This window comes from Indicator indicator, chromosome 1 (assembly GCF_027791375.1).
Source record: "Indicator indicator isolate 239-I01 chromosome 1, UM_Iind_1.1, whole genome shotgun sequence".
Taxonomy (NCBI): Eukaryota; Metazoa; Chordata; class Aves; order Piciformes; family Indicatoridae; genus Indicator; species Indicator indicator.
Window position 1 is genome coordinate 70,018,761 of NC_072010.1, and position 26,335 is coordinate 70,045,095.

General features: G+C 41.8%; 1 protein-coding gene and 1 non-coding gene across 2 annotated transcripts; one reads left to right on the forward strand and one right to left on the reverse strand.

The window, feature by feature from the left end:
- The first annotated feature begins 1,211 nt into the window (after positions 1-1,211).
- Positions 1,212-1,327, forward strand: LOC128975120 (small nucleolar RNA SNORD89). Its single transcript, XR_008489348.1, has one exon. It is a non-coding gene; the product is annotated as a small nucleolar RNA SNORD89 (small nucleolar RNA).
- Positions 1,328-6,927: 5,600 nt separating this feature from the next.
- On the reverse strand, positions 6,928-22,533 carry CNOT11 (CCR4-NOT transcription complex subunit 11). The gene is made up of 7 exons (XM_054386850.1): positions 22,119-22,533; positions 21,186-21,350; positions 17,262-17,414; positions 16,511-16,713; positions 15,692-15,894; positions 12,275-12,371; positions 6,928-7,193 (listed from the first exon to the last, which is right to left on the reverse strand). The coding sequence occupies exons 1-7, from the start codon at positions 22,531-22,533 to the stop codon at positions 6,996-6,998; spliced, it is 1,434 nt and encodes a 477-aa protein (XP_054242825.1). The 3' UTR covers positions 6,928-6,995.
- Positions 22,534-26,335: the final 3,802 nt, after the last annotated feature.

Sequence of the window (26,335 nt, forward strand, 5' to 3'; positions counted from 1 at the left end):
AGAGTGAATATAAACCCTGGCATCTCCCATTACAACCTCTTATTCAAATACTTATATACTGTATGTGGCTTAAGGAATTGCTAAACTGTTTTGTAAAGAAATATGTATATTTAAAACACTACTTCAGAGTGCTAAGTGAATTCATTTAGGATTTTAGCATTGTCGTGTTAAAAGTACTATGCTACATTCCTCAGTTTTCTTTTGTAAAGCTGTTACTACAGGTTGCCTAAAACAGTCTTTTATGAGACATTTGTTTTAGAGTCCATTTTGGTTTTAAAATGTATATTTGGAATGTTTTTAAGAAAATATGCAATTCTTCTTTCTAACTTATTGAGCTTCAATAGAAGCAATAACTTTTTTAATTTTAGAATGAATGTTCCAGAAATGATAGAGGTTTCAGCTGGGGAACTGTATAATCGGAACTTTGCAGAGCAGATGTTTCACCCGAAATTTCCTTCCAAAAACATTCCTATTAATGCCTACTTTAAAAAAAAGGTAAATCTGCCTCTTCCCTGTAGGAGTGTAACTTTTAGATTTACTGGAAGATTGTCAGGTTTAGTTCTGATGTCACCAGCAGGTGCAAGTCTTTTTGTGATGCCTTTATCTTACAAGAAGCACATGAGGATGGAATATGACTGACCAACCACCTCCAAAATGGAACAAATTAAAAAAACCAACCCACAACTAAACCAAACAATGTATAGGGACATTTGTCTCCAACAGAAGCTTATCGACATTTCCAGAACTGCCTTTTAACTATCTCTTCAATAGTAAAAACTAAGTTTTCTCCCTCTTACACAAAACTGAACATTGATGTAGTAAATGTTTGAGAGGGTTTTAAGCTCAAGGAGGAACCAAAAGGCATTATCAAGAGACGTCTTGTCAGTCTGTGGATTGTCTTGCTGATACCTGCAGCGCAACGTTCATGTGGGAGAGGAGAAACATGGTAAGTACTTCAGCTTTTACGTGGTGCCTCTAAAACAAAGTTGTTTTCAGGAATCAAATCTGAGATCTGGCAGAAAGCTGGAAGAAAAGCTAAAGGACCTGTGAACTGAAAAGCATGCCTATAAAATCTGAAGTGTACTGACTCGGAAATGTGCTAATTCTTTTTTTGAATGCTGGCCCATACCTGTTTGATTCAGCCTTTCATAAGAGTAGTCACATCTCTGAACAACCTGACTGTAGGTAGGTCTTGTAAGACTAGCTGTGTTGCTGAGGAATGATGACAATAAAAGGCCGAATTGCAGTGCCTCCAGCAAGCAGTTTGGTCTCCTGGGAAGCACAATGACAAAAATTATCTGAGGCGAATCATTAGTCTGACCTCAGTCAACAAGCTGGAAGGTATTAGTATAAGAGTGAAAGTACAGGAAAGGAAAGAGGCAATCTAGACATCTTAAAACAGCAGCAAGAGAGGATTAGGAACATTGAAGCATATGTGCTGCTGTTGCAGCTCATACAATACTTAACCTTCAGAGGAAAGGGGTATAGGCAGCTGTGCAGGTAAATACACGTTCCTAGCCATTCCTGGCCTGTTGGATCAAACTGGTATTTCTAGTTTATAGTACTTTACCTACCAAAAGCCTATATGAAGGTCAGAACTAATGAGTGTTTTACTCCCTATATATGTTTTTGCAGGATAGGTTCCTTGTGACTCCCTTACTTAGTATTTGAAGAATCCTTAGTGTGTGCTTTTTCTGTTCAGGATATGTCCTACCTAATGTGGGAGATGTTTTGTGTTGTGGGTTCTTTATACCCCACCCTGATGTTTTCTCTTCCTAGCTTTGCATTTTTTTCATTAAGAAATGCAGAAGCTTGCCTCATGGAGACCTGTCTGTCAGATTTTTGCAGTAATAAGGCAGAGAGTTGTTCAAAGGCATTCATGTGATATCATTATACACAGCTAAAGCACAGTGCCCACATGAAGTACACAGCTCCCCAGTGGTGATGTATAAATCAGGCAATATTCCTAGCAGGACTAGGGGATGTTAACTGTTGTAGAGTAAGTTTTGTTAGTATTGTGTTCATTTGTGTGGTTAAAGAGAAAATGTGTGAAGTTCAAGGGACTTTTTTAAAAAAAAAAAAGAGCTATAGACATGTCACAATGGGCTGATACTTAAAGGAAAAACTAGAGACCCTTTAGTACTGCTATTAGTAATGTCAAATTACAAATGTCAAATTGTGTAAACTAGCTTCAGCTTTCAGACTGGATAGCAAAAAAAATGAACTACAGACATTTCAGATCCAAGTGAATATTAACAGTGAGTTTAATTATCTGCAGTACCAATTTACCTAGAAAACATGTATGTTCTTTTACTAATCACCCCTAGACTGGATTCCTCATTGGCTTTAAGCAGTGCTTGGAGGAGATGCTTTGTGTATACTAGGGAGGTTTGGTGAGATAGCACTCTCTCCTTCCCCCTGCCCCTCACACCCCACTTTCCCCAGGTACGTGCATGTAGTCCAGTAACCTATTGCCAGTAATTAGTGCTAGACTCTGGAGGTATTCCAGGGGAGTTGTGTGATGATCTAACTACAGTTAAAATGCTTTTGATCTATGCTGACTTAACTTGGCCACCGGTATATTCCTGCCAAAAGCTGGGCTGTTACACTTTGGGAATTCTGGTCCTGTTCCAGACTAACTGGCATGGAGGATGTCCAACGTGCAAAGATTATGGTTCTTTAATTACTTCTTGATTCAGATTTTGTCCAGGCTTTCTGCCTGTCCTGCTAAGCTAAGTAGTTGTGCAGAGAGGAGCCCACCAAGCATGTAGTGATGGTTACATCGCATTCTATGCCTTGTGGCTCACAGGGTGGCAGAGACAGTATCTACATGTTAGCTTTGAGTTCAGTCAGAACTGAAATGGGTTGGGTTGGCATTGTGATGGTAACAGAACACAACTGGTTAGGCTGATTATTTAGCTGCCCTGTAAAAGCACAGTCCTCCCATCTAAATATTCAGCAACTGTACCTTTAAGTGTACACCAATAGGTTAAGAATGGCACTCTGAATTGCTGTAAGATTTTTTCAGTTATTGCCATACTGTGTAATAAAACAGTTTTGCTACACATCAACACATGTTGGTGAAACTTGGAACTCTTGCTCAACAAAGCCTTTTAGCACCCTGAGTCAAGCCAGTAAGGATATGGTGATGGTTAGGTGGGTGTGGATTTGTTTGCTCCTTTTGGGGGTGAGGAGGGTGGGGGTTGGTGTTTTGGGATTGTTTTTTAGTTGTGTGGTTTTGGTTTTTGTTTTGTCAGTGAGGAAGGTGGTTTGGTTTCTTTGGAGTGGAGAGGTTGCAATGTATAGTTTTCATTTGTTTGATTTTTTTTTTCCAGCACTCAGCATTGAATATATTGCTTCTGTGCTACATTCAGAAGCTATCTCAGATACTGAGATAAGTAAGAACATACTGTCTGTACAGCTCTAGATAGAGGTGGAATTGAATTCTAGTAGAGCAGGCAGCTGGGCTGGCAGTATCTCTTGGAGTTAACCTGGAGGGAATGGAGTTCAGTGTTGGCTGCTGGGTGAATCAGATTTTGTTGGCAGCTTAACAAGAGGCTCTTCCCATCTATATGACTGCCTTCAGCCACCAGGCTGGGTGAGACTTCATACAATGGCTTGGACCAATATAATAGCTTGCTGATACAAGAGAGAGTGGTCTCTTATGGTTTTCCTTTTCTGCTTTACTTAGCTCTCACCATCAGATTGAGTATTTGATGAAATAATCCATCTTAAGTGGAAGAAAATTAAATCTATCAAAGCTGTATTTTGAAAAACTAGGAAAAGTATTATCCTTACTGTGCAACCAAGTTTTGTAGCTGGCTAAGGAGTGAGCAGTTTGGGTGAAGGAGGTAGGGAGCAAGGCTGCCCTTAGATCAGTTGAAGAGATGCAGTTTTATAACAGGGCCATGGTCAACTTAGTTTGTGACATAGAAGATGGCAACAGTGTTTTGTTTGGGATTGATTTGTGTTTTAGTCACAATGACTTTTAAAATTAATGTCTTCTGTCCTTGAGTGTGATCTTCATGAGATGTGTTCTTTTCTCTCATAGGTGATATGTGAAGATTTGGGAATTGGAATTGTAGATTAAAGATGCACAAGTCAAGCTAAAGGCTTCTATTTCTGTTCAGTTTGGGTCCTGATCTCTCTCCTCAGATATCCTGCTGTATTGCAAAGCTTGATTTGAGGAAGTTAAAAAAAATAGTAGATTGTCTCTATAATTGCATGTGTTTGTGTGAAGAATACATTGCCTGGAAACTGTCCATTTTACTTCCATTGGACCTGAAACTACTTTTCCACAATCTGAAACATGGTAATACTGCATCTTTAAGTGAGCATATCCTTCTTAATTCAGAAGAGCAAAATAATTTGAATTTCCATCATTTTTGTTAGTCTGAAGCTTAAGTCTGAAACTTTGAAGCCAGTTACTTCTCTAAACGTGACTCCAGAGAACCATTTGAACTTGCTAGTCTGTCAACAGCTATTCAGAATTGACTGTCTTTTATGGTAACTCTACTGACTTGGTTGCATTGTTTGGATTAAGCACTGGGCTATGTCTTTTCCATTGTATATGTACAACTGTAAGAATGTCAAGTTATGCATTGTTGTGGTAACAATGGTTATAAAAGCTCAAATTCCATAATAAATTATACAAACCTTTAAAAAAGCAATGTCTAAGGGTTCTGGTTTTCTTTGCTACACTTAGTAAATGCATCTGAGACTGAACATTAGCACAGCCCAAAACAAGCTTAAGTTCCTGCTTAAAACTAAGTTATTGCTGTGACATAGAATTACCCTTCTTCCTGGGCTCAACTTTACTCCTTACTCCTGACTCTTCTACCTCTCCCTTCTCTGAGAGTGGTGCCAAGAGAATGACGAAGGCAGGCTCTGGTCAGTCCACAACACTTGTTCTCTGCTGTTCTCACCCATTTACCACAGCTGCATTGTGAGCTTCCTTCCCTGGGGCTGCAGTTTTTCCAGAGCTGATCCAAGGTGGATCCTCTTGATGGAGTAGAGACTGCTCCAGGGTTATCACAGAAGAGCCACATGCCTGCCTGTGGGGTTCTACTGTGCCAGCTTGTAGAGGGTGGGTCTGGCAGGGGCCCAGTCTCTCCTCAAAAGGCCACACAGCAATCCTGCTGCTGCTGTAATTTTGCCATGTAAACCAAATGAAAATTTGGGAAAGTAAGGCTCACCTTCCCTCTTAATATGGAAGCATACAACAGTCAGGAACAAGTCAGATGTTTCCATCAATGCTTAGGGCTCTGCAATTAGTACATACGCTCATAGAACCGTTTACTTGACAACTGGTGATTTTTTAATTTTTTTTTTTTTTAAGTTACAGAAGACAACCAGGGACTGGGGACTTCTGCATATCAGTACAAATCAAGCAAATACTGTGAAGAGGCAGAAGACCTCAGTTTTTGCTGTAGTACCACAGTAGTAACCTAGCTTTTTTGGTTGGTGGCTGTGTTTTGGTTTGGGTGTTGTGGAGTTTTTGTTTGTTTTTTTTTTTTCTTTTTTCAAATCTTAAATTTTGTGGAATTGCAAGGTAGATTGCAGTGCCCTAAAGCAGAAGTACTCAGTTTTCTGATGGAACCTATTACATTGTCACAAACTGTAGAGTACTAGAAACAGAAGACTTATATAAAACGTTTTTGGGGTTTTTTTGCTATGTTTTTGAAGAGGGACAGTAGTACATAGAAGCTAATCAAACTGTTTAGCAGATGTAAAGCATTAAGGTACAAGTTTAGAGCACAAGCTAGGTTTTAAATGTTGCTGCTAGCAACAACTTAGAGAAGTGTCTTGGGTTTTAGAAGGAAGGTCCGTTCCAATTCTAGACATTAAATAAATGCTGCTTTTGTTGGCTTAATATATTTCAACTCCGGGAAGCTGTACAAGTCTGGAGAACACAAAAGATTATGGATGCAGTGGGAGATCAATGGAATTGTCAATTCAAGCCATTAACAATTTACATTACTTGGAAGCAGAAAACCAAAAGACAGTCTTGACCTTGCATTATTGATCTTGTACTTCATAAAAATTTGAGAAGTAGATGCAGATTTAAAACAGTTTTCACCTGTTTCTAGCATTAGATTGGAACTACCTAGCTTCTCAAGTTACTTGCTTTTTCAGTCCTAGGGATTAAATAATGGCAGCTATTCTACTGTCAGCTTAAAATAACACTTAGCAGACGACTCCTCCTTTTTAGCCAACACTGGGCATCTAACAGCTGAATGGTACTCTGATTTATATGCTTTGGAAGAAAGAGGGCTATTTCAATTTTTATAGCACAAGAACAGACTAGCAGTTGTGAAATAAGAAGAGGCTCATGACTTGGATTTTTACAGAAGTGGCACCACCTTTCCTCAGAGAAGCATCCTCAAAAGCATGAAATAGGTGTGATACTTCAATTCCTGTGGGCATGAGGCCAGCATTCTGGAAAGATTTATTTTCAAGATCACTACAGACCACTGCTCTGAGCCTGCAGCACCCAACACTTCATTTCTGCCATGTGAAGATTACACTTTAGCTTCTCCTAGACATCAGGACAGACTTTTCCTTACCTTTTGAGAGGTCTCACACAATAAAGACAAACAGGGACCAAAGTGACTTACCTTGATTGAAGCTGACTTTAGTCAGTTTTGGACACAAAGACAGTGAGTGCCAGATTAACCCTTAAAGGTGCTGTGAAATGGGATGTACAATTTACATTATCTCTGGAATGAGAACCAGTAATTCTGCTATACCGATACATAAATACTGATAGGTGTATGACACACGGAGTTTAACCCACAGTCAAAACCAGCACAAGTGTAAGGCCTAACATATTTCACAACCTCAAGCATGTTTATCAGAAAAAGTATTTATTTCTTAAATGCATAAAATGGTATTTATAATGCATAATATCATTAATCTAGTGATTTGTTTAAAATATACAATTAATTGGTACAGAATGCTGGAAGGCTGGGTTTTAGTGCCAGTGATGCAGTGTTTTATTTTGATGTTTTTGTCTCTGATGGGTTTTCCCCAGTGTCCAGTGTCTTCAGCAATCTGAAAAGGCCAGCTGCTTCTCGTATCCGACTGAACTCAATGCAGAATGCTTGCACTTCTATAAACAAGTCCTGTACATTGATGATTTTGTTTCTGATTAAAGACTGAAGAAAGACACAAACAAGACGTACCAGGCGGTTCTGAAACGGAAGAGAAGGTTTCATAATCCAAGTATCCGACAGCCAAGGCAGTTAAAGCACAACTGGCCCTCAACTGAGACATTTCAGGAGCAATTTAGATTCAGAAGTAATCTTGTTCCCAAGCTTTGTATGCACAGCCCCTGCTCTTTCATCTCCCATACCACTGCGGTATTTAGCACATGGACTTCTCTGTACTTCTGGGTGCAGGAGCTTTCTCAAGATTAATCTCATGCACAAATGTAGCACCAGATCTACCTAGGCACTGTACTTGATTTATTAAGTGACCTCTGGTCTTATTTAGTCTTACTTTCTACAATAATACCATAAAGAAAAATGACCAAGCTTCACATCTCAAAATTCCTTGTCTCCACATCATTAAGGCATCCAGATGGGAAGTGCTGCAAGTGCTCTATTGCAGCACATGACCCTCTTACTCTGTCTTAGAAGGAAAGACAGTACCAGGGATACCAAACCCAAGAACGTCTCTAGAGCTCGTGGCTCATTTCCCACCTGATCCAGTGAAAAGACACAATCTCGGAAGCGTTCCTCCTTCCTGAGGGCTGCTTAGAGTACACTGGCAGTTGGGAAGTGGAGGCCTGGGAATTGACACCCAGCCTTTGGCATAGGCAGATCTAGTTACTGTCTGCTTTATATAAAGTGCATTTTTCCTCAAGGACAAAAGTGGATCTTTGTCATTAAAGTGGTCTCATGCTTCACACATTGTGAGAAAGGTTTGTGTTCAACTCTTCTCCAAAACTATATAAATGAATTATGTTTATCAGACAGAACAGAGGGGACTTGCTGGTTAAGTGTCCAAAGTATCTCAAGGTTATTTGACACTGAAAATAAGCTATCCACTATTTTTACAGGAACTTACTACCGCAAAATTTCCTACCTATACCCGAAGAATTCAGAAAAGGAGCAAGTTATTTCCTTCAGTCAAAAGGCAGCATGTGATGACCTGACGGCCATCACTGAAACTTGGTGGGATGAATACTACAACTGGCCTACAGCTATTGATGGCTACAGGCCCTTTATGTCAGGAAATGGATAGAGTGTGTAGAACAGTGCCTGAAGAACTGCCACCAGCTGGCCAAAAGCTTATGGATGAGAACTGGAGACAAAGGCAACAAAGAGAACCTTGTGGTTGGCATCTACTACAGGCCACCTGATCAAGGTGAGTCCACTGATGAAGCCTTCCTACTCCACCCACAGGAGGCTTCTTGTTCACAGGCTCTTGTCCTGCTGGGGGACTTCAACTACCCCAACATCTACAGGAAAAACAGCATGGCAAGCTGTAGGCAATCAAGGAGACTCCTCGAGTGCCTCAACGGTAACTTCCTGAGCCAGAGAACAGAGAGCCCTACCCAAGGGAATGCAGTACTGGATCAGATGGTCACAAATGCAAGTGAACTCATCAGTGATTCAAAACTGGGGGCAGCCTGGGCTCCAGGGATTGTGCACTGGGGAAGTTAGCAGTCCTAAGGGATATGGGTCAGGCAAGGTGTATAGTCAGGACTCAGTTTTAGGAAGGCAAACTTTTAGCTCCTTAGGGAGTTAGTCAGTAGGACCCCATGGGAAAGGATCCTCAGGGACAGGGGAGCAGAGCAGAGCTGGCACATCTTCTAAGGACATATTCCTTAGAGCGCAAGGACCTCTAAATCCCTATGTGTAAGAAATCAGGTAAGGAAGTGAAGAGTCTGGCAGGGCTGCATAGAGACCTGCTGGTCAAAATAAAGAGCAAGAGGGAGTTCCACAGACAGTGGAAGCAGGGACAGGTAACCTGGGAGGAGTATAGGAGCACCACCTGGTTGTGTAGGGATGAGGTCAGGAAGGCCAAGGCACAACTGGAGCTGAACCTGGCAAGGGATACAAAGAACAAGAAGGGCTTCTACAGGTGCATCATCCATCAAAGTAAAGTTAAATAAAAAGTGTTCCCCCTTTGAGGAATGAGAGTGGAGAGCTGGAGTCAACAGTCTTCACTGGCATTCTTGCCCCCTGAATCGGTGGACCAATAGATGCAGACCAATGGGGTAAAGTCCCTCCCACCATAAAGGAAGATCAAGTTCAGGACCAGCAGAGGAACCTGAACATACATAAATCTACGGGATCTGAGGAGATGCATCCCAGAGGTCTGAAGGAGTTTGCTGATGTAGTTGGAAGGCCACTCTCCATGATATTTGCTAAGCCCTGGCAGTCAGGTGAACCTCCTGGTGACTGGGAGAAGGGAAACATTACACCCCCCTATAAAAATAGTGAAAAAGAGGACCCTGGAAATTACCAACCTGTCAGCCTCACCTCTGGGAGATAACGTGCCTGGTAAGATCATGGAACAGATCCTTCTGGAAGCTATACTGGAACGCACAGAGAACAGGGAGATAATTCAAGATAGCCAGGATGGGTTCACCAAGGGCAAGTCCTGCCTGACCAACCTAGTAGCTTTCTACAGTGGTGTAACTACATCAGTGGACAAGGGAAGACCAACAGATACTATTTATCTGGACTTCTGTCAAGCCTTTCACACAGCCCTCCACAACATCATTCCCTCTAAACAGGAGAACTATGGATTTGATGGGTGGACTGTCCAGTGGATGAGGAATTGGTTCATGATCACATCCAAACAGTAGTGGTTGATGGCTCAAAATCCAGGTAGAGACAGGTGACAAGTGATGTCCCTCAGGGGTTGGTACTGGGACCAGTGCTGTTCAATGATACAGACTTCAAGACTGAGTGCACCTTGAGTGAGTCTGCTGAGTGGTGTGACTGGTAAGACTGAAGGACAGAACATCATCCAGAGGGACCTGGACTGGCTGGAGAAGGGGGCTGTGGAGAATCTCATAAGGTTCAATAAGTCAAAATACAAGGTCCTGCACCTAGGTCAGGGCAATCATCAATAGCTATATAGGCTAGGAGATGATGGAATTGAGAGCAGTCCTGTGGAAAAAGACTTGGGGGTACTGATGGATGAGAATCTGGACATGAGCCAACAACGCACACTTGCAGCCCAGAAGGCAAATCATATTCTGGACTCCGTCAAAAGAAGTGTGGTCAGTAGATTGGGAGAGATGATTCTGCCACTCTGCTCTGGTGAGACCTCACCTGGAGTACTGTGTCCAGCTCTAAGGCCCCCACACAAGAGAGACATGGACCTGCTGGAGTGGGTCCAGAGGAGGGCCACCAAGTTGACCAGATGGCTTGACCACCTCTCCTACAAAGACAGCCTGAAAGATTTGGGGATGTTGATCCTGGAGAAGAGAAGGCTCCAGGGAGACCTAACTACATTTCAGCACCTGAAGGGAACCTACGGGAAGGCTGGGGAGGAACTGTTTAGAATAGTTTGTAGTGGTAGGACGAGGGGTAGTGGTTTTAAACTGGAGCAAGGCAGATTTAGGTTGGACATTAAGAAGTTCTTTACAATGGGAATGGTAAAACACTGGAACAGGTTGCCCAGGGATATGGTTGAGGCCCTGTCCCTGAAGACATTCAAGGTCAGACTTGACATGGCCCTGGGCAGCCTCATCTAGTTGGAGATGTCCCTGCTCAGTGCAAGGGAGTTGGACAAGATGACCTTTGAGGGTCTCTTCCAACCCAATGCAATCTGTGAATCTGAATCTGTTTTCTCTTAGTTACAAGAGTAACTTTAATAACTGAGGAACATGAAACTCAGAACACAGGCACTAATACCAGACACTGGCTGACTCCCAGTCTCTGAAGATCATGTCTTTCATTTCCAGGAGGAGTGGTTTTGTACCAAGCTTTTCAGATAAAACATCTTGTGCCTCAGCTGCTGTGAGACTTCATAGGCAGCAAGAGCAAATGCTGGATCTCACATGCTACTTGGTGTTCAGTATGTGTTCCTTGGCCCGTCATTCTCTTTTGTCCTGTGTGGCTGAAGCACAGCTGCTGCACACATTCAGCAGCCCTCTGAGCACAGTGAACCACTCTGGGGGCATATTCTCAGCTGCAGCCCAGGTCTGCTGTTCCTTTCCTATTCTGTTCCCAAATGTAACAGGCACAGGTATTCAGCAGAGCTCCAAAGCAGAGAAGCAGCAGCAGCCGCCAAAAGATAACAAATGGTTAGTTATCATCTGGAAGGATGCTGAGAACATGACAGAGGGAGTTTTTGCTGCTATCTAAAACCACATTGAAGCCATATCCTGTGTACTGCATGCAATTTTCATCTCTGCAGCTTAAGAATTTAGCAGAGCTAGAGAGGGCACTAGAGAAGGACACAAAAAAAAGCTTAAGGGAAAGGAACAGCTGCGTTCTTTCAAGAGACTAGAGAAGTCAGTCCTTCAGCCCTAAGAGGACAAAGCCAAGGCAGCCCTTGGTCAATATTCACAAAACCATGGGTAAACTGAACAGGAAAATAGTTTTCACTAATGACATGTTCAAGGAAACAAGTTCTACTGGGTGTTTAGTGAAACCAATGGATCAGTTTAGGATAGAGGAAGTACTTCACAGAGCATGTAGACAACCTTGTATGCCAAAAGTGTAGAAACCTCTCCAGGGGGAAAAAGATTCTTGAAGTGGTTACAACTCAGCATGCTGGTACTGAGGAAGTACAACAAACTTGGGAAACAGAAAGTACGGTGTTAGGAAGACAGAAAACAGCAGATTTTTTAGGTCTGTAAGGAGATCTGCAAGCTGGTGTAAGTTATGACGAAGGACAAGACTTGTAACATCACCTCAAAGGTCTGAAAGTGACAGATACACTTGTGCAGAAAAGAAACTTGAAGCTTAAAACTAAGCAGAAAGCAAACACTAATACTAGGGGTAAAGAAAAGGCACAGTGAGTGACATATAAGGGATCTGAGTCACATGAAACTGCAGTTTTGCCAAAGAGAAGTATATTATGCCTCCAGAAAAACAGAACAGTAAAGCCTCATAAAAAGGTGAAGAAACATCTGTTAAACACCACAAAAACTGCATAGTGCCTTAGAAAAAAAGAAAGTGCTTCTGAAATAAAGAAGTGCTAAGACAGAATAACTTAATGCCATTAGCCTTATAAAAGCTCAGCACATATTATGGAGAGCAGGATATGGAACCCTTTTCTCAAACCAATTTACTAAAGTACTCACCTGCATATATTTGTCTTTTATCTGTTCACAGGTGGAGATACAATTGGAGATGTAAAGATGAATAAATTCAGGTGGGAGATCAACTGCAGTAGTAAGCCTGTTCAAAATAAACATATCCAGTAGTTTATGAAGCTGTAAATGTAGTGATTCCATTGCAAAACAGAAGCTGAATTATGTTGGTTTCTAGTGTATTTCACACAGTATCACAGTACATTAGAGGCTTGAAGGGACCTCAAGAGATCATCAGGTCCAACCCCTCTGCCAGAGCAGGATCACTTAGGGTAGTCCGCACAGGAATGCATCCAGGTGAGTTTTGAAAGTCTCCAGAGAAGGAGACTCCACAACCCCCCTGGGCAGCCTGTTCCAGTGCTCTGTCACCCTCACTGTAAAGAAGTTTCTCCTCATGTTGAGGTGAAATCTTCTATGTTCAAGTTTAAACCCATTGTTCCTTGTCTTATCACTGTCCATATAAAAAGTGCTTGTCCTCGAAAGACAAACTCTGAATATTTTTACACATTGATGAGTTTGAACACATCAAATTTTGTTATGTGCAATACAACAAATGAGTCAATGTTAGTAGTTTCCAATTTTTGTTGAAGCCTAAGCTGTCCAAGTACAAGATTTCTTTGCAATAAGCATGCAATATCACTTTGCTTTATTCATATTTGAATTTCAGGTACAGGAAATCTAGATTGCTGAAACTCTTTGCTTCGGATAAACCAGAAGAATTCTTTGTTATGGAAAAGATCGAGTTTCTTATTCTTCAGATAAAATTTTAGACTAGAAAGAACATTATGAGGCATATACAGGCTGATATAAGAGACCCTACTTGTTAAAACATTAACCTGAGATGAATGTGCCACAATAATCTCAGAAGCTTTAACTAACAGAAGATTTGGCTAGAGGTTGCAATAAAAGAATGGTATGTTTTTAAGGGTTAAAAGAAAAGCACACCTATTTGCAATGCAACAATACTGACTACTAAAGAATCTGAGTTGCTGCTGTTTCTTAACTCAAAAAGCAATATAGCTCTCTGAAGATAACAGCATACAGTAATATAGAACTGCCACAAAGTTTCAACAGAATTTAACCAGTCTTGTCTCAAGTACTGAAATGGGGGGTAATAAAGAAAACAGTGCATGTTTTAGACATTACAGCTTCAAGCTTTTGTCTTATTTCACATCAAAAAGAAAAAAAATCAAATCAGTATCTCTGTGTTTGCACTGACAGTTATTTTGCAGTTTGAGAAAAGTTCCTGTGGTAGTTTTGCTGTGGGAGAAGCATACTTGACTGCTGGTGTAGCTATCCTGGACTTGAGTAAAGGCTCTTAACACTATTTGTCCATGCTTTGATTATTAGCCCAACGACAGGGCTGTAACTGCTCCAACTGCACCAGGTGAGAGGGATTTGTTTAAAAAATGTTTCTTTCTTCAAATGGTATTTAAGGGGCAATTCAACTCTGCTGCAAAGAGACTCCTGAGGAAGGCTTTATTTGGTAGTTCACATTCCATAACTGCAAAGAAATGGGAGCAAAAGTGGGAGAGATGTACCTTTGTAATTTGTGGGGGTCAGCTGTCTGAGGAATTTTCCTGTTGAAAGGGTTTGCATTCTCTTATGAAAATGGGCTGTACCTACACACAAGTTATTCCCAATGAAGACAGGGCATGAACATAAAAGCAGGGTTGCTATTTAACAATCCCACCTTTTGTTCACTTAAGCCACATCAGGAATGCAAGTTGCATTTAAGCAGATTAGCTGTGTGGCTTTAATATTTTGTGGAGAATTCTCATGATAACTGCCTTTTGTCCCACTCTGGTCTATCTTCCACACAAGCATATCTCAAGAAGAATCAAAATTAACACTTCCAGGTGTCCAAATAAAAAACAACTGCTACCTCAGCTGAAAGAGAAGACAGAAGCTAGAGATGCCAACCTTAATGATGCTACGGTAATTGTGAATTCTTTGTGACCCATTAGAGGGAGTGACAGTCGCTACAGTGGCAAAACCATGCAAAATGATCAATTACAGCACGTGTAAGTTACTAACTAAACTTGCAGCTTCCTGGGACATAGGACATGTAGTTCCTGGTGAAATTTACATATTAACAAGGAACCTGATGTCTGAGTAAGGGTTTAGACATACAGATTGCCATGACAGACTCCCCTAACTGAAAACTTTTATGTACTGTTTTGAGCTAAATGTATCAGTTTGATAAAACTCCAGCAGAAGTTATGTACAACAGAATATGTACTGTCCCATTCTTTTCCAAGTAGAAACACTCTCTTAATATTAGGGCAAACCAGTATTTTCTTTGAATAAGCCTCTCCATTTTTGAAGCAGGGACTGAAAGATCAACTAGCCTAGCACCTCTGCAAGAAATACGCTTTTAACCATTCCTAATATGGTGAAATATCACTTGATAGGAATAAAATTAATATATATTTGATAATTGTTTTAATTAATACATATAAAATTGTAAATTAATATAAAATGTAATGTATACACCTCCACCATCACATCCTTCTGCTGGGAAATTGTGGGGGTTTTCCCTGTTAAGTTGTAGTTTTGCTACTACTAATAGGAATATGTTAACATTACAGTAGTATTTTAAAATAGTACTGCTATAAAAAGGAACATAAAAACCTGCAGAGTTCTCTGAAGTTAGCACTGAAGATATTTGAGAGGCTCAGTTCCTTATTACCAACTCACAAACTGTACAGACTCAGTCTGGACTAAACTGAGTTTTTTGCTTTCACTTCAGGCATCACCACGGGAAACAATATGTGGTGGGTTTTAGGCACAGCCTAAAACCTACCACATAATATGAAAAGTAAGGAAGGTCTTTATAAAAGAGACACTGTATTACCATTAAAACATTATTTAAAAAACAAACCAAACAACACAAACAGCATAGAGAAACTGAAAAGGGAATGACAGTTTCATACTCTTTTCCTTCACTTCTTCCACTTCCTTCACTTCTTCAATTTCTGTTCTTATCAATAGTTTTTGCAGTGCATCCAAACAGCCCTGTGGCAAGACTCATAATCACTTAATAATTGTTCAGTCATTTATTTTACATACTTAAGGAAACAAATTCAGATTCACAGATTGTATTGGGTTGGCAAGGAAGCTCAAAAGTCATCAATGCCCCTGCAGTGAGCAGGGACACCTCCAACTAGATGAGGCTGCCCAGGGCTACATCAAGTCTGATCGTGGACATCTCCAGGGACAGGGCCTCAGCCGCATCCCTGGACAACCTGTTCCAGCGTTTCACCACTCTCATTGTAAGGAACTTCCTTCTTATGTCCTACCTAAATTTACCCTGCTCCAGTTTAAAGCCATTGCCCCTCATCCTATTGCTACAGGCCCTTTTAAACAGTCCTTCCCCAGCCTTCTTAGGTTTGACAAAGTACTCACCGATTTACAACTTCCATTGAATGCAAAGACATGTCCATGTTGACCAAGACAGAAAAGTACTCCGTTATCTGACTGGACTGCATCAGTTTCAGCAACATTTCTATAGCTACTAAAGGATTGTTTTCAACCAGGTCTGGCAATTTGGCAGGAGTCAGACCAATATGGTAAACAAGTTTGGGGTCCTTTTCCAGCTCTCCAAGCAGCTGTAAAGGAAAAAAAAGACTCAGTTTTTTTTCTTTTTTCTTAACTATTCTCATTATTGCTTGAAGAAACTTCTACAATACATCTAACCTACAGGAGAATAATAGATTTAGATTCAGGCATCTCTACTGAAAGACACTGGAGGTATACTTTAAAATGTCTATGTAAAGACAACCTCAATTTCGAGTTCATTGTTATCAGAAAAAGTTGTCTGAAAAAGTTCTACAAATAAAAATAATTTGTAGTACTAACATGATTATCAAAAAAACAAAACAAAAACAGTGAAGTCAGGGTTAATACTATCAAATTGAGAAAAAAAATAAAATTGGTGTTGGCATTTCTGAAATAATTATCGAATCTTCTGCAGAAACATGAACAACTTTGTTATGTTTTTCATACAGAAGAATACTGGTGCCTTTTATTGATCAACTGTAACTAGGTTCAGTCAATGCTATGATGTTTAAAGATTTCTTCCTTATTCCAAGAAAAAAGTCCTGGGAGTTTCTGGAGTCCAAACACAGATGAACTGAAGTGCAACAAGGTTTTTTTTAAAAATACAGATGTTAATAGACAGCTTATTAGAAAATAATTTTAGACAGAAAAGTGCATGATACTTACCTGTGTTTGCTGTGGGGAAGTCAAGGGACTTTTAAAAGCTTTTGCCATGATTCTTTTAATCTCAACTCCAGTGCTGTTCTTAACACACATTGACTTATCCCACTGAATTGTGTGATCTGGTTCTATTGGATTTAACCATGCCAATTCATCCTCACATATATGGAGTGGAGGAGGTGGTCGAATAAACTCTGGTCGAAAGTGACCTAAAATGGTAACAAACAATGTGAAACACTTTTTAAGCTTCAGTTTTACATAAGTACAAAAAGAAGATCCCAGAAGTCCTCCATTTCTTTAAGCTATTATAACACTGAGGACAGACTTAGATCTTATCTGCCACCTGGGAAAACATTTATTTCTGACTTTCAGTGATACTGCTACACCAGTCTGGTTTTCTTCTTGATTCAGATCACTAAGCTTTCACAGTAAACTGCTTCCTTGGAGGTGCTAACAGTCAATGTAGATCCTAGTGTAGGGGATGAAGATCTGAGGGGCATTTCACTCAGTGTTTTGGCCAACAGATGACACAGGTAACAGGCAGATGACAGGCTCCAGATTTTCTGAAGTCCAGAAATGTGAACACTATAGAATCTGACTTGGAAACAGCCTAACAATGTTTTTTACTGTTTTGTTCATCTTTATTCCTATTTCTTACCTTGAAAACACTTCTGAATTACATTACATTTCATCTGGGGAAGTATAATAACATAGGGTATCATGAGTTACAGAAACAAAGAAGCAAAAATGCACATACTTTCTATAGGAGGTTTTGGTCCACTCACTAAAGCTTCCGTGATCTGAGAGGCAACAGAGCTATCAAACCCGGAGTTGGAAGAATCTGGATCAGGATCACTGAGAATGCTGGGAAAGCTGGCCTTGCTTTGTGTTGGCAGCTCAGACTGACGTTCTGAAAAAAGGCCAGGCCATAATATTAAAGCATAAAATTGAAACAGAGATGCCTGGAATACTAAAAGTAGAGACAAACAAGCAGCTTTAGAGAAGAACTAGCTTAAAAAAGCCATATAAGATCAATGCGATATTTAGTACTGTGTCAGGCAGCTAGTACTCAGTGTGCCAGCTGACAGGCAAGGGACAGGTATGCAGCAAGGATAAGGAAGAAACAGAAGTTAACCTGAAATATATTCTCAGCTTTAGAAAAGGTAAGCAACTGATGCAATCTACATCTAGAAGTACATTAGCAGGTTCAAGTGGTACTCCTGAAAAGACTTCACACGCTCTATCCAGTTTTGCAAGCACTTCTTCTCGGAGCAAGGAAGCAGAAAGTCTACAGAGGTTATGAACTCCACAACAATAATCGTCCTATTAGACCTGAAGTCTGCTACTCATGTCAGTGGCACTGAATGAGAGACTTTTGCATTCACTGTCAAGCTACAGTAAGCGCTTGTGTGGAACAAGATGGAGTTCAACGGTTATGTAATGCTGCATACATCATCATAAAAGAAATCCAAGAGGAGATAAAAGTGTCACTTCAAAGGCAAAACTACACAACATAAACAAGTTACATTAAAATAATATTAACTTTAGTAAATATAAAGCTGAAGACTTGAAAAAACAGGCCAAAAAGAAACTAAGGGGCTCAATACATTGCGACAGAAGAACACCTGAAAATCTGACAATCTAACACTCGTCTGTATCTGAACACTCAATGGCTGATCTTCTACATTCTCTGTACTCTTTGAGAGATTACATTTTCCAGTGTTCCTCAGCAGACAAAACCCCAAAAAAGCCACCCGTTGCTAATTTCTTTTTTGGCTTTCTGTCCTACTTAATCCAATAATTTCAGATCATGCAAACATTTGTATATATGCTCAGTGAAGCAGCAGAGCAGAGTATGTTTTCCTGACCAAGGCAACAGCTATTATAATTTTCAGTTATTTTCAAAAAAAAACAAATTTGAAAGTCAAAGTCCCAGCAAGCTGATTTATAAAATGTCTTCTACTTTGCAAACTGTCTCAAATTCCACCTTGTGAGTACTTTCACTGAACAGAAAAGTTGATTTAATGAAGTTGTATGGGGATCAATAAAAGAAATTGGACATCTTCTTTCAGTCTTTTAATTTATAGTCTAGAGCTTTTTTGTATCCTCATAATCTCATGTTAATAAAGATGTCTAACTACAGATATAAAAGTTAAAGATACAGTCCTTCAAGTCACTGATTTTATAAACCTGCAGGAGTTCTTAGCCATGTGCATTGAAGCTACAAAGCTCACCCTCACTGCTTCATGAATTAGGCCTGGATTAACAGTTTACAGTATCCAGAAGCAAGAATTAAAACATGGCAATTTAACAGGAAAGACATTTAAATTTAAAAAAAAAAAAAAAAAAGTCTGAAGACAGGAACTTAAGTTTCTTTATGGAGCTGGGTTTTCTTGTTTTGTTTTGTTTTTACAGGTAAAAAGAAATTCTACTTAATTCTTAAAGGAAAGCTCTATGATGTATTGCAAACTTTAATAGAGGTCAGTTACTCTTACATCAAATTAGCATTGGCAGACAAACAGGACCACTTTGCCAGAAAACCCATCCCAGCAACTGGGAGAAAACGATGTTTTTTTTTATGGTAACACACCAACAAAGCCAAGGGAGAGCACAAGGCTTGAATGAACTTTCTGTAGATCAAAAGGAGACAAGATCAAAACAATTTTTAATATTTATTCCCAGAAATTCCCTATTCAAACATTCTGGGTGTTTTGTTGTTGTTATTGTTGCCCTTTTTTTTTTTTTTTGGAGGCAGAGAGGAACCTAAAAAATGAACAAAAAAGCCTCCACAACAAAAAATAAACAACAAACCACAAAAAAAGCCCAACAAGAAAACCAAAACTAGAACAGCCACCTACACTTGCAAGTGAACTGTCACAATGAGGTCAAGTTCAGAAAACAAGCCAGGTAATTTTTTCCTATCTTTACAAAAAAAGAATTGGGATAGGTACACCTCTTGAAGAAATGTAATGTATTCTAAATTATTTTAATTGAATTTACAGATGTAGTTTAAGGCAAATCAAAATCATCCTGCTCTAAATAGTCCTGCATTCATCTCAGGTACCACAAATTTGAAGGGCCTCCATGTCTTAGAACTCACATTCTGTGAAATGTGGAAAGAGTGTAAAGGCACACCACAAACTTTATACATTGGGATCTGCATCGTCCTGTATATTGCATTATTGGGAGAAACACACTGAAGGCTTGTGAAAAATTCAACAGACATTCCAAAACATGACAGACAGTCAAGAAGCAAGAAAGTATTAAAAAGAGCAAAAGAAATATCTTCTAAGAAAGTGAAAGAAGCCAAACATTTCTTCTTGTAGCTCCCTAGAATAAGCTTGAGAAAGACAGCATATAGACTTTTCAGATGTAGCCTGTTTTGTTAGACAACTCCTACAATGGCTCATAAGCAATTAATGATCTGTGTTAACTGAATTACACAAATAACGCAAGCACATCTTACAGGACTAAGTTTTGCAAAGCACCTTTAATGACTTTTTACTGTACTTCTATCTTCTAGAAGACACTGATGGTTTAATCAACAGGTGTGGCTTAGAGTACCCATCCATACAGCTACAGTTAGGTTTCTCTGCATATTTAATTTTTAATGAGAAAAAATATTCAAAAGGCAAACACAGCACTAAGAGGAAAATAAATGCAAATAAAAAAACCTCCAGGCTTCTTTATGGCATTACATATATCTTATGCTAAAAATCCCAGGTTACCTGAAGTTTCCCAAAATTTGAATTCACTAAAGTATTCTGGAAAACACAGACAGGATGAACAGTGCAAGAAGCAGAAGTGTTTGTCTCACCCATGCAGGTGGGTTAGGGTATTCGATTTGCGTTTTTGAAAGATCCCACTGCCTGGCAATAGTAGCTAAGTAGCTACAGAGGACATTTGTATGCTGTGAACAAGGGACAGTATACCATAGCACAGCAAATCGATGTCAGATCTTACAGATACAGCTTTAGGATTGAGAAAGCCTACTTAGTGTCTGGCCTCAGAGCCACCCTGTACAGATACAGAAGTGGGACGGTCAATTTTCAAGCAAGCAGATTCATTTGCACGTACCCAGGAAAAAAACACTATTTTTTGGTGTTCAAACTGGATCTTTGTTCCAAATAATATTTTCTATTTCTGATTAGCTCCAGATGTGACTCATCAATGTAATTAATCATGTTCCTGCTCCTTTTCTCCTCTTAAAGGATAGACATCACATTCCTTTTCTATTCATTCTAATAAGAACAGACCACCTTCCCACACTTGAGCTAATGCCATGACTTCAATTATATCTTCAGTTTTATAAACTACAGTTTTATAAACAACAAAAACACACACACAAAACCCAAACCAACTAGTCACCAGCAAAACCCCCAACATGCTCCCACTCCCCAAGCTTTAAATGAAAATCTTCCACAATCTTCCTATCCTTGCGAAACGTTCTTATATTTAAAGCAGCAACATAATATTTAAAAAGCTACTTGTTAGGCACCATAAAACAGTTAGAACATAATTTCTGCTGAAAGATTCTCTTGGATATGAGCTTTAAAACCCTAAAGACAGTTCAACCTCTTTCATAGTTAGGTTAGATAAGAGCATTTCTCAGATAACTCATAGCCACATTACAATCACCCTTTCCATTCATAAGTGAACCACAGCCACAAGTCTTCCTTACCTGCTAATGCCAGCTGAAGCCCACTTATATCCACTGACTGTGCCATGTTCCCCACATCCATAGAAGCAATCTGCCGAGGAGTCTTCTTGAACAGTTCTCTAGGGGGGGCCAACATCAGCTGAGAAAGGAAGAATTTTTCTGGAGGAGTTATGGGAGGTAAGAAGCCTGTAGAGATACAGTGAAAAACAATACACACTTTGTAAGGCAGCAGCATTAATATTTCCATGTGCTTCATGAAGAACAAGCAACTTAAAACACAAACTAATGTAGTATTTCTAGAAAGACCAGTGAAGCGGAGTCTCCTGAGCACATACAAAACTGTTACCCACTCAGCTATTAAAACGATGTAAAATTTTGGGGGTGGGACTAGAGGATCTTTAAAGGTTCCTTCCAATACAAACTATTCTGCGAAAATACTGATTGGTATAATGCATTTTGACATATTACATCTGATGCCAAAGTGGTCTCTTTATGTACTTTCCAATTTAGACAACTAATGAGCTACTAAATATGACCAGATATTGCATCTCATACTGTAAGTTATGACAATAATTTTGTTAGAAACTGATATACCCATCGTTGTCATGCTTGCATTTACTGAAACAGGGAAAATCGTTTAATTCTCATCTATTTCTTTATGAGGTTTGTCCCACAGCTTTAAAGCTGTCAAAAGCCTTCTATTACCTCCAGGTTTTTGTAACGACTTTCTCCCCAAAATTCCTTGTTAAGATTCAGCCAAGTGACCTATCTGCCATCAGGCCTAGAGACGCTTGCCATGAAAAACTCCCACCGCTTTTGCCAAAGGCAGAAAGCAAAAGCGACCGGCGGGAAGCCGAGGTCGGGCAGCGCTAACGAAGCCGGTGCCTCTGCCAGGTCCTCCCTCGCCGGGAGAGCAACGGGGTTGGCCTACCCCACTCCAGCGGCGGGACGCACCTGAAAGCGGCGTCCGCTCCGCCTCGTCGCCGCCGCGCTCGGGCGCGGGGTTGAGAAGGTGTGCGAAGACAGCGGCGAAGGGGTTGGCGGCGAGCGGCTCGGTGCGGTACATCTCCCAGAGGAGGTAGAGGGCGGTGAGGCGCTGCGCTGGGCTAGGCAGCAGGTCGGGCTGCTGAAGCAGGAGGACGAGGACAGAACCCAGACGGAAGTGCTCGGCCTTGCCGAAGTAGTGATGAAAGGCGCTGGAGAGGCCCTCGAAGGTGCTGCCGCCCGCCTCCTCCGACACGATGCTCAGCAGGCTCGACAGCTCCTTCGGCGACAGGCTCATCCTGCCTCCCGACGGCCCGCCGCCCGCCTCCCCACCCTCCGCTCCCACTTGAGTGCCGGGCGCCGGGCTCCCCCCGCCCCCGGGCATCCGCCCCTGTCCACTGCCCGCTCCGGCCCGGCCCCGTCGCTCTCCGCTCTCCCCCGTCGCCGTAACGCCGTACGTGCCGGCTCCAGTTTACGGCGCGGCCGTAAAGCGATGGGCGTCGCGACTCGCGCCGGTGGCGAGGAAGCGGCTCGCACGCCCTTTTTGCCTCGCAAGACAGGATTGGCCCGAAGGCGCCTGGGGAGGGGCGGAGCGGGCGCGGGGGATTGGCAGCCGCCAGGCAGCTGTGTGGGGCTGGGCAGAGCGCGGAGGCCGTTAGGACCGACGCGGGGGCGCCGTCCCTAACGGACTTCACCACGCCGGGCTCCCCCTGCTGGCCCCAGCCTCCGAGCCAGCGGCTCCACGTTCCCTGTTGCCGCTCGGGAGGGCGGCGGGGATTTCATCCCATCTCCGTGCTGTAAGGCGTCCCAGCACGCAGAAAGCTGTGGCTGGAGGCCAGAAAGAAGGAGCAAAGCCCCGCTCCGGGTCCCGTCGTCGTTGACTTTACCTGCCAGCGATTTTATTCTGTCTGAGGAACACCTCGTTGCCACTCTGTTTAACAACAGAATGGTTACACGTTTGATGTGGACAAGAAGTTAACCGTGATCCAGCAAAGTGCCCCTGTGGCCAAGAAGGCCAATGGTATCCAGGGATGCATTGGGAAGAATGGCACCAGCCAGTCAAGAGAGATTCTCCTCCTCCACCTTAGGGTCCAGTTCTGGGTTGCCCAGTTCAGGAGAATAAAGTACTGGAGAGAGTCCAATAGGGGGCACAAAGATGATTGGGAAACTAAAGCATCTGTTACGAGAAGAGGCTGAAGAAAACTAGCGAAGCATTTCCTCAGTGCTTATAAACGTTTAAAGGACAGTTGTCAAGATGATGGAGCCAAACTCTTTTCACTGGTGCCCAGGGACAGGGCAAGGAGCAACAGGCACAAACTGGAACACAGGAAGTTCCATATGAAGCACAATGCCAAGGCTGTACTTCAGCCAGCAGCCATGAGAACCTTGCTGTGCCTCTGATGTTGAGAGGGAAGTGTGTTGTTGGAGGAAGAGCTTTCTGTGGTATGTGCTGGCTTGGAAAGTCCTAAGACATCAGACACTTTCTGCTGTCTGATGATTCTAGTATCAGTACTCCTCTCAAGTCACCCAGCCCAGAAGACTTTGGTTTTCCAGTTAGACATACTGGTGTAAAAGATGGGATTTAGTTTCTAAAGTATAGATTGAATGCTCATGTTCTGCATGTTCTCTTCTCTTGGAAGAGAAGGTTATCAGGAACAATCAGCATGAATTTACCAAGGGGAAATCATGCTTGACCAATCTGATAGGCTTCTGTGATGTTGTAACTGAATGGGTAGATGCAGGGAGACCAGTGGATGTAGTCTACCTTGACCTTAGCAAGGCTTTTGACACTGCCTCCCATACCATCCTTGTGAGTAAGCTCAGGAAGTGTGAGATGGAAGAGCAGACAGTGAGATGGATTAGGAACTGGTTACAATAGAGTCCAAAGAGTGGTGATCAATGGTTCCAAGTCCAGTTGGAGAGCTGTAACTAGTGGAGTCCCCCAGGGATCATTGCTGGGTCTGGTCCTGTTCAACATTTTCACCAATGACATTGATGAGGGGACAAAGAGTCTGTTCAGCAAGTTTGCTGATGATACCAAACTGGGAGGCTTGGCTGATACACCTGAAGGCTGTGCAGCCATTCAGCGAGACCTGGACAGAGAGGAACCAAATGAGGTTCAATAAGGACAAGTTCAGAGTCCTGTATCTGAGGAGGAATAATAAACTGCACCAGTACAGGTTAGGAGGTGATCTGCTGGAGAGCAGCTCTGTGGAGAAGGACCTGGGAGACAAGTTACCCGCAGGTCAGCAATGTGCCCTTGTGGCCAAGAAGGCCAATGGTATCCTGGGGTGCCTTAAGAGGAGTGTGTCCAGCAGATTGCGGGAGGTTCTCCTCTACTCTGCCCTGGTGAGACCGCACTTGGAATATTGCGTCCAGTTTTGGGCTCCCCAGTTCAAGAGGGACAAGGATCTACTGGAGAGAGTCCAACAGATAGCTACCAGGATAATTAAAGAACTGGAGCACATGCCCTGTGAGGAGAGGCTGAGAGACCTGTGGCTTTTTAGCCTGGAGAAGAGAAGACTGAGAGGGGATTTAATAAATTTTTATAAATATATGAGGGCTGAGTGTCAACAGGAAGGGGACAGGCACCCTGTGACAGGACAGGGGGCAATGGATATAAACTACAGCACAGGAGGTTCCACCTCAACATGAGGAGGAACTTCTTCACTGTGAGGGTCACAGAGCACTGGAACAGAGAGGTTGTGGAGTCTCCTTCTCTGGAGACTTTCAAGACCCATCTGGATTCATTCCTGTGCTAGATTCTATGGACCTGCTCTGGTAGGGGGGTTGGACTTGATTTTCAAAGGTCCCTTCCAACCCCTAACATCCTATGATATAGGCCAACTAATAGGTGTGTTCCTTAATTCACATCATTGATGGGAAAGAAACCAAATGTCAAAAATGGCTGTGGAGAACAATGTCTGAAGCCATGAGAGGCATGATCTGAAAGCCTTGTTGACAGAGCAGCTGCTCACCAGCCAACTAGATCACAGTGAGAAGTCTAGTTGCAAGATACACAGCTAGAACAGTAAGGCAGATGGAACAGACACCAGTGAGCTTCCTGACACAGGCACTGTATTCAAGGAAACAAGGACTCCTTGGAAGTTTCATCCAATTTAGAATTCACCAACAACTGCAGCAAAGACTTTACTTGCAAGATTTAGGAGGAAGATTAAAGGACTGAAAATTGATGAGGAAGAAATTCGTGTTGGGATGCAGCAGGGCTGGCTGGAGAATTTGGGAAAGCATGGACATGTCATGGACGAGAGCTTTTCACTCATACTTTTGACAGAGAAATTGAACAACCTGTTCTAGCTGGGGATGCCCATACTTAACTGTAGGGCAGTTGGACTAGATGACCTCTAGAGATCACTTCCAAGTCAATGTGTTCTATGATTCTTCAGTCGAATACTAGCAAAAGCCCAGTAGTTTAGAGCAGAAGACTTTGGCAGAAGAAAGTTCCTAGGAATTCATTTGGATTTCTGTATGAATAGGTAGATGAACTTTGGCAGCTGACTCAAATGCCCAATGTCCATGAGAAGACATTTCAGTTTACAGAGAAGCTGAGGATATACAGCCCGGCAGGCTTTGTCTTTCCCTCCATCTTGCTGACTTGTAGGACTGTAGCTCTGTCCCTGTCAGAGTGATTTGTTTTTGTAGGGTTGAGGAAGCATTGCAATAGATTGGTAAGGTGCAATGATGTTAGTGATCTGCAGGGTGGAAAAGACCTGAGTGCTGTTTCTGAGTCTCTCTTAAACCTGCTAGAGAGACTAGGAGGCATGGTTTGATAAAAGGGTGTAAAAGACATAAGTGTGATAACTTAAAAACTTAGTTTCCCTGAAGGGAGTGACTGAAACTCATGCAAGTAGCTGTGACTGTTAGTGTCCATAACTGTATGCAAAGCCTTAAGATGAAGTTCTTGTATCTCAGCATCTTGTCCATTACTGCTAGCAGAAGCATCCAGTAAGGGAAGCCTAGAGTGATGCTTTCTCATGTGTACAGATGGCTACTGGCAGCCTGCTCTTCAGGTACTTCCCAAGCTGAAGATTTAATGCTCATCAGTATGATTCCCAACCCCAGGATTTTTTTCCTTGACCTCTTATGTGCTCTATGAATCCAGTTTAATTTTTGGCATGCATAAAATCCCGTGACAATGAGTTATGAAGTTTAAGAACTGTGCTGTG

Coding starts and splice junctions, on each gene's coding strand:
- CNOT11 (XM_054386850.1), bottom strand. CDS start 22,533: ATGCCCGGGGGCGGGGGGAGCCCGGCGCCCGGCACTCAAGTGGGAGCG. Junction 16,714..17,261: donor ACCAAAACCTCCTATAGAAA/GTATGTGCATTT, acceptor TTACCATTTTAG/GTCACTTTCGACCAGAGTTT. Junction 12,372..15,691: donor TCAATGGAAGTTGTAAATCG/GTGAGTACTTTG, acceptor TATTTTGAACAG/GCTTACTACTGCAGTTGATC.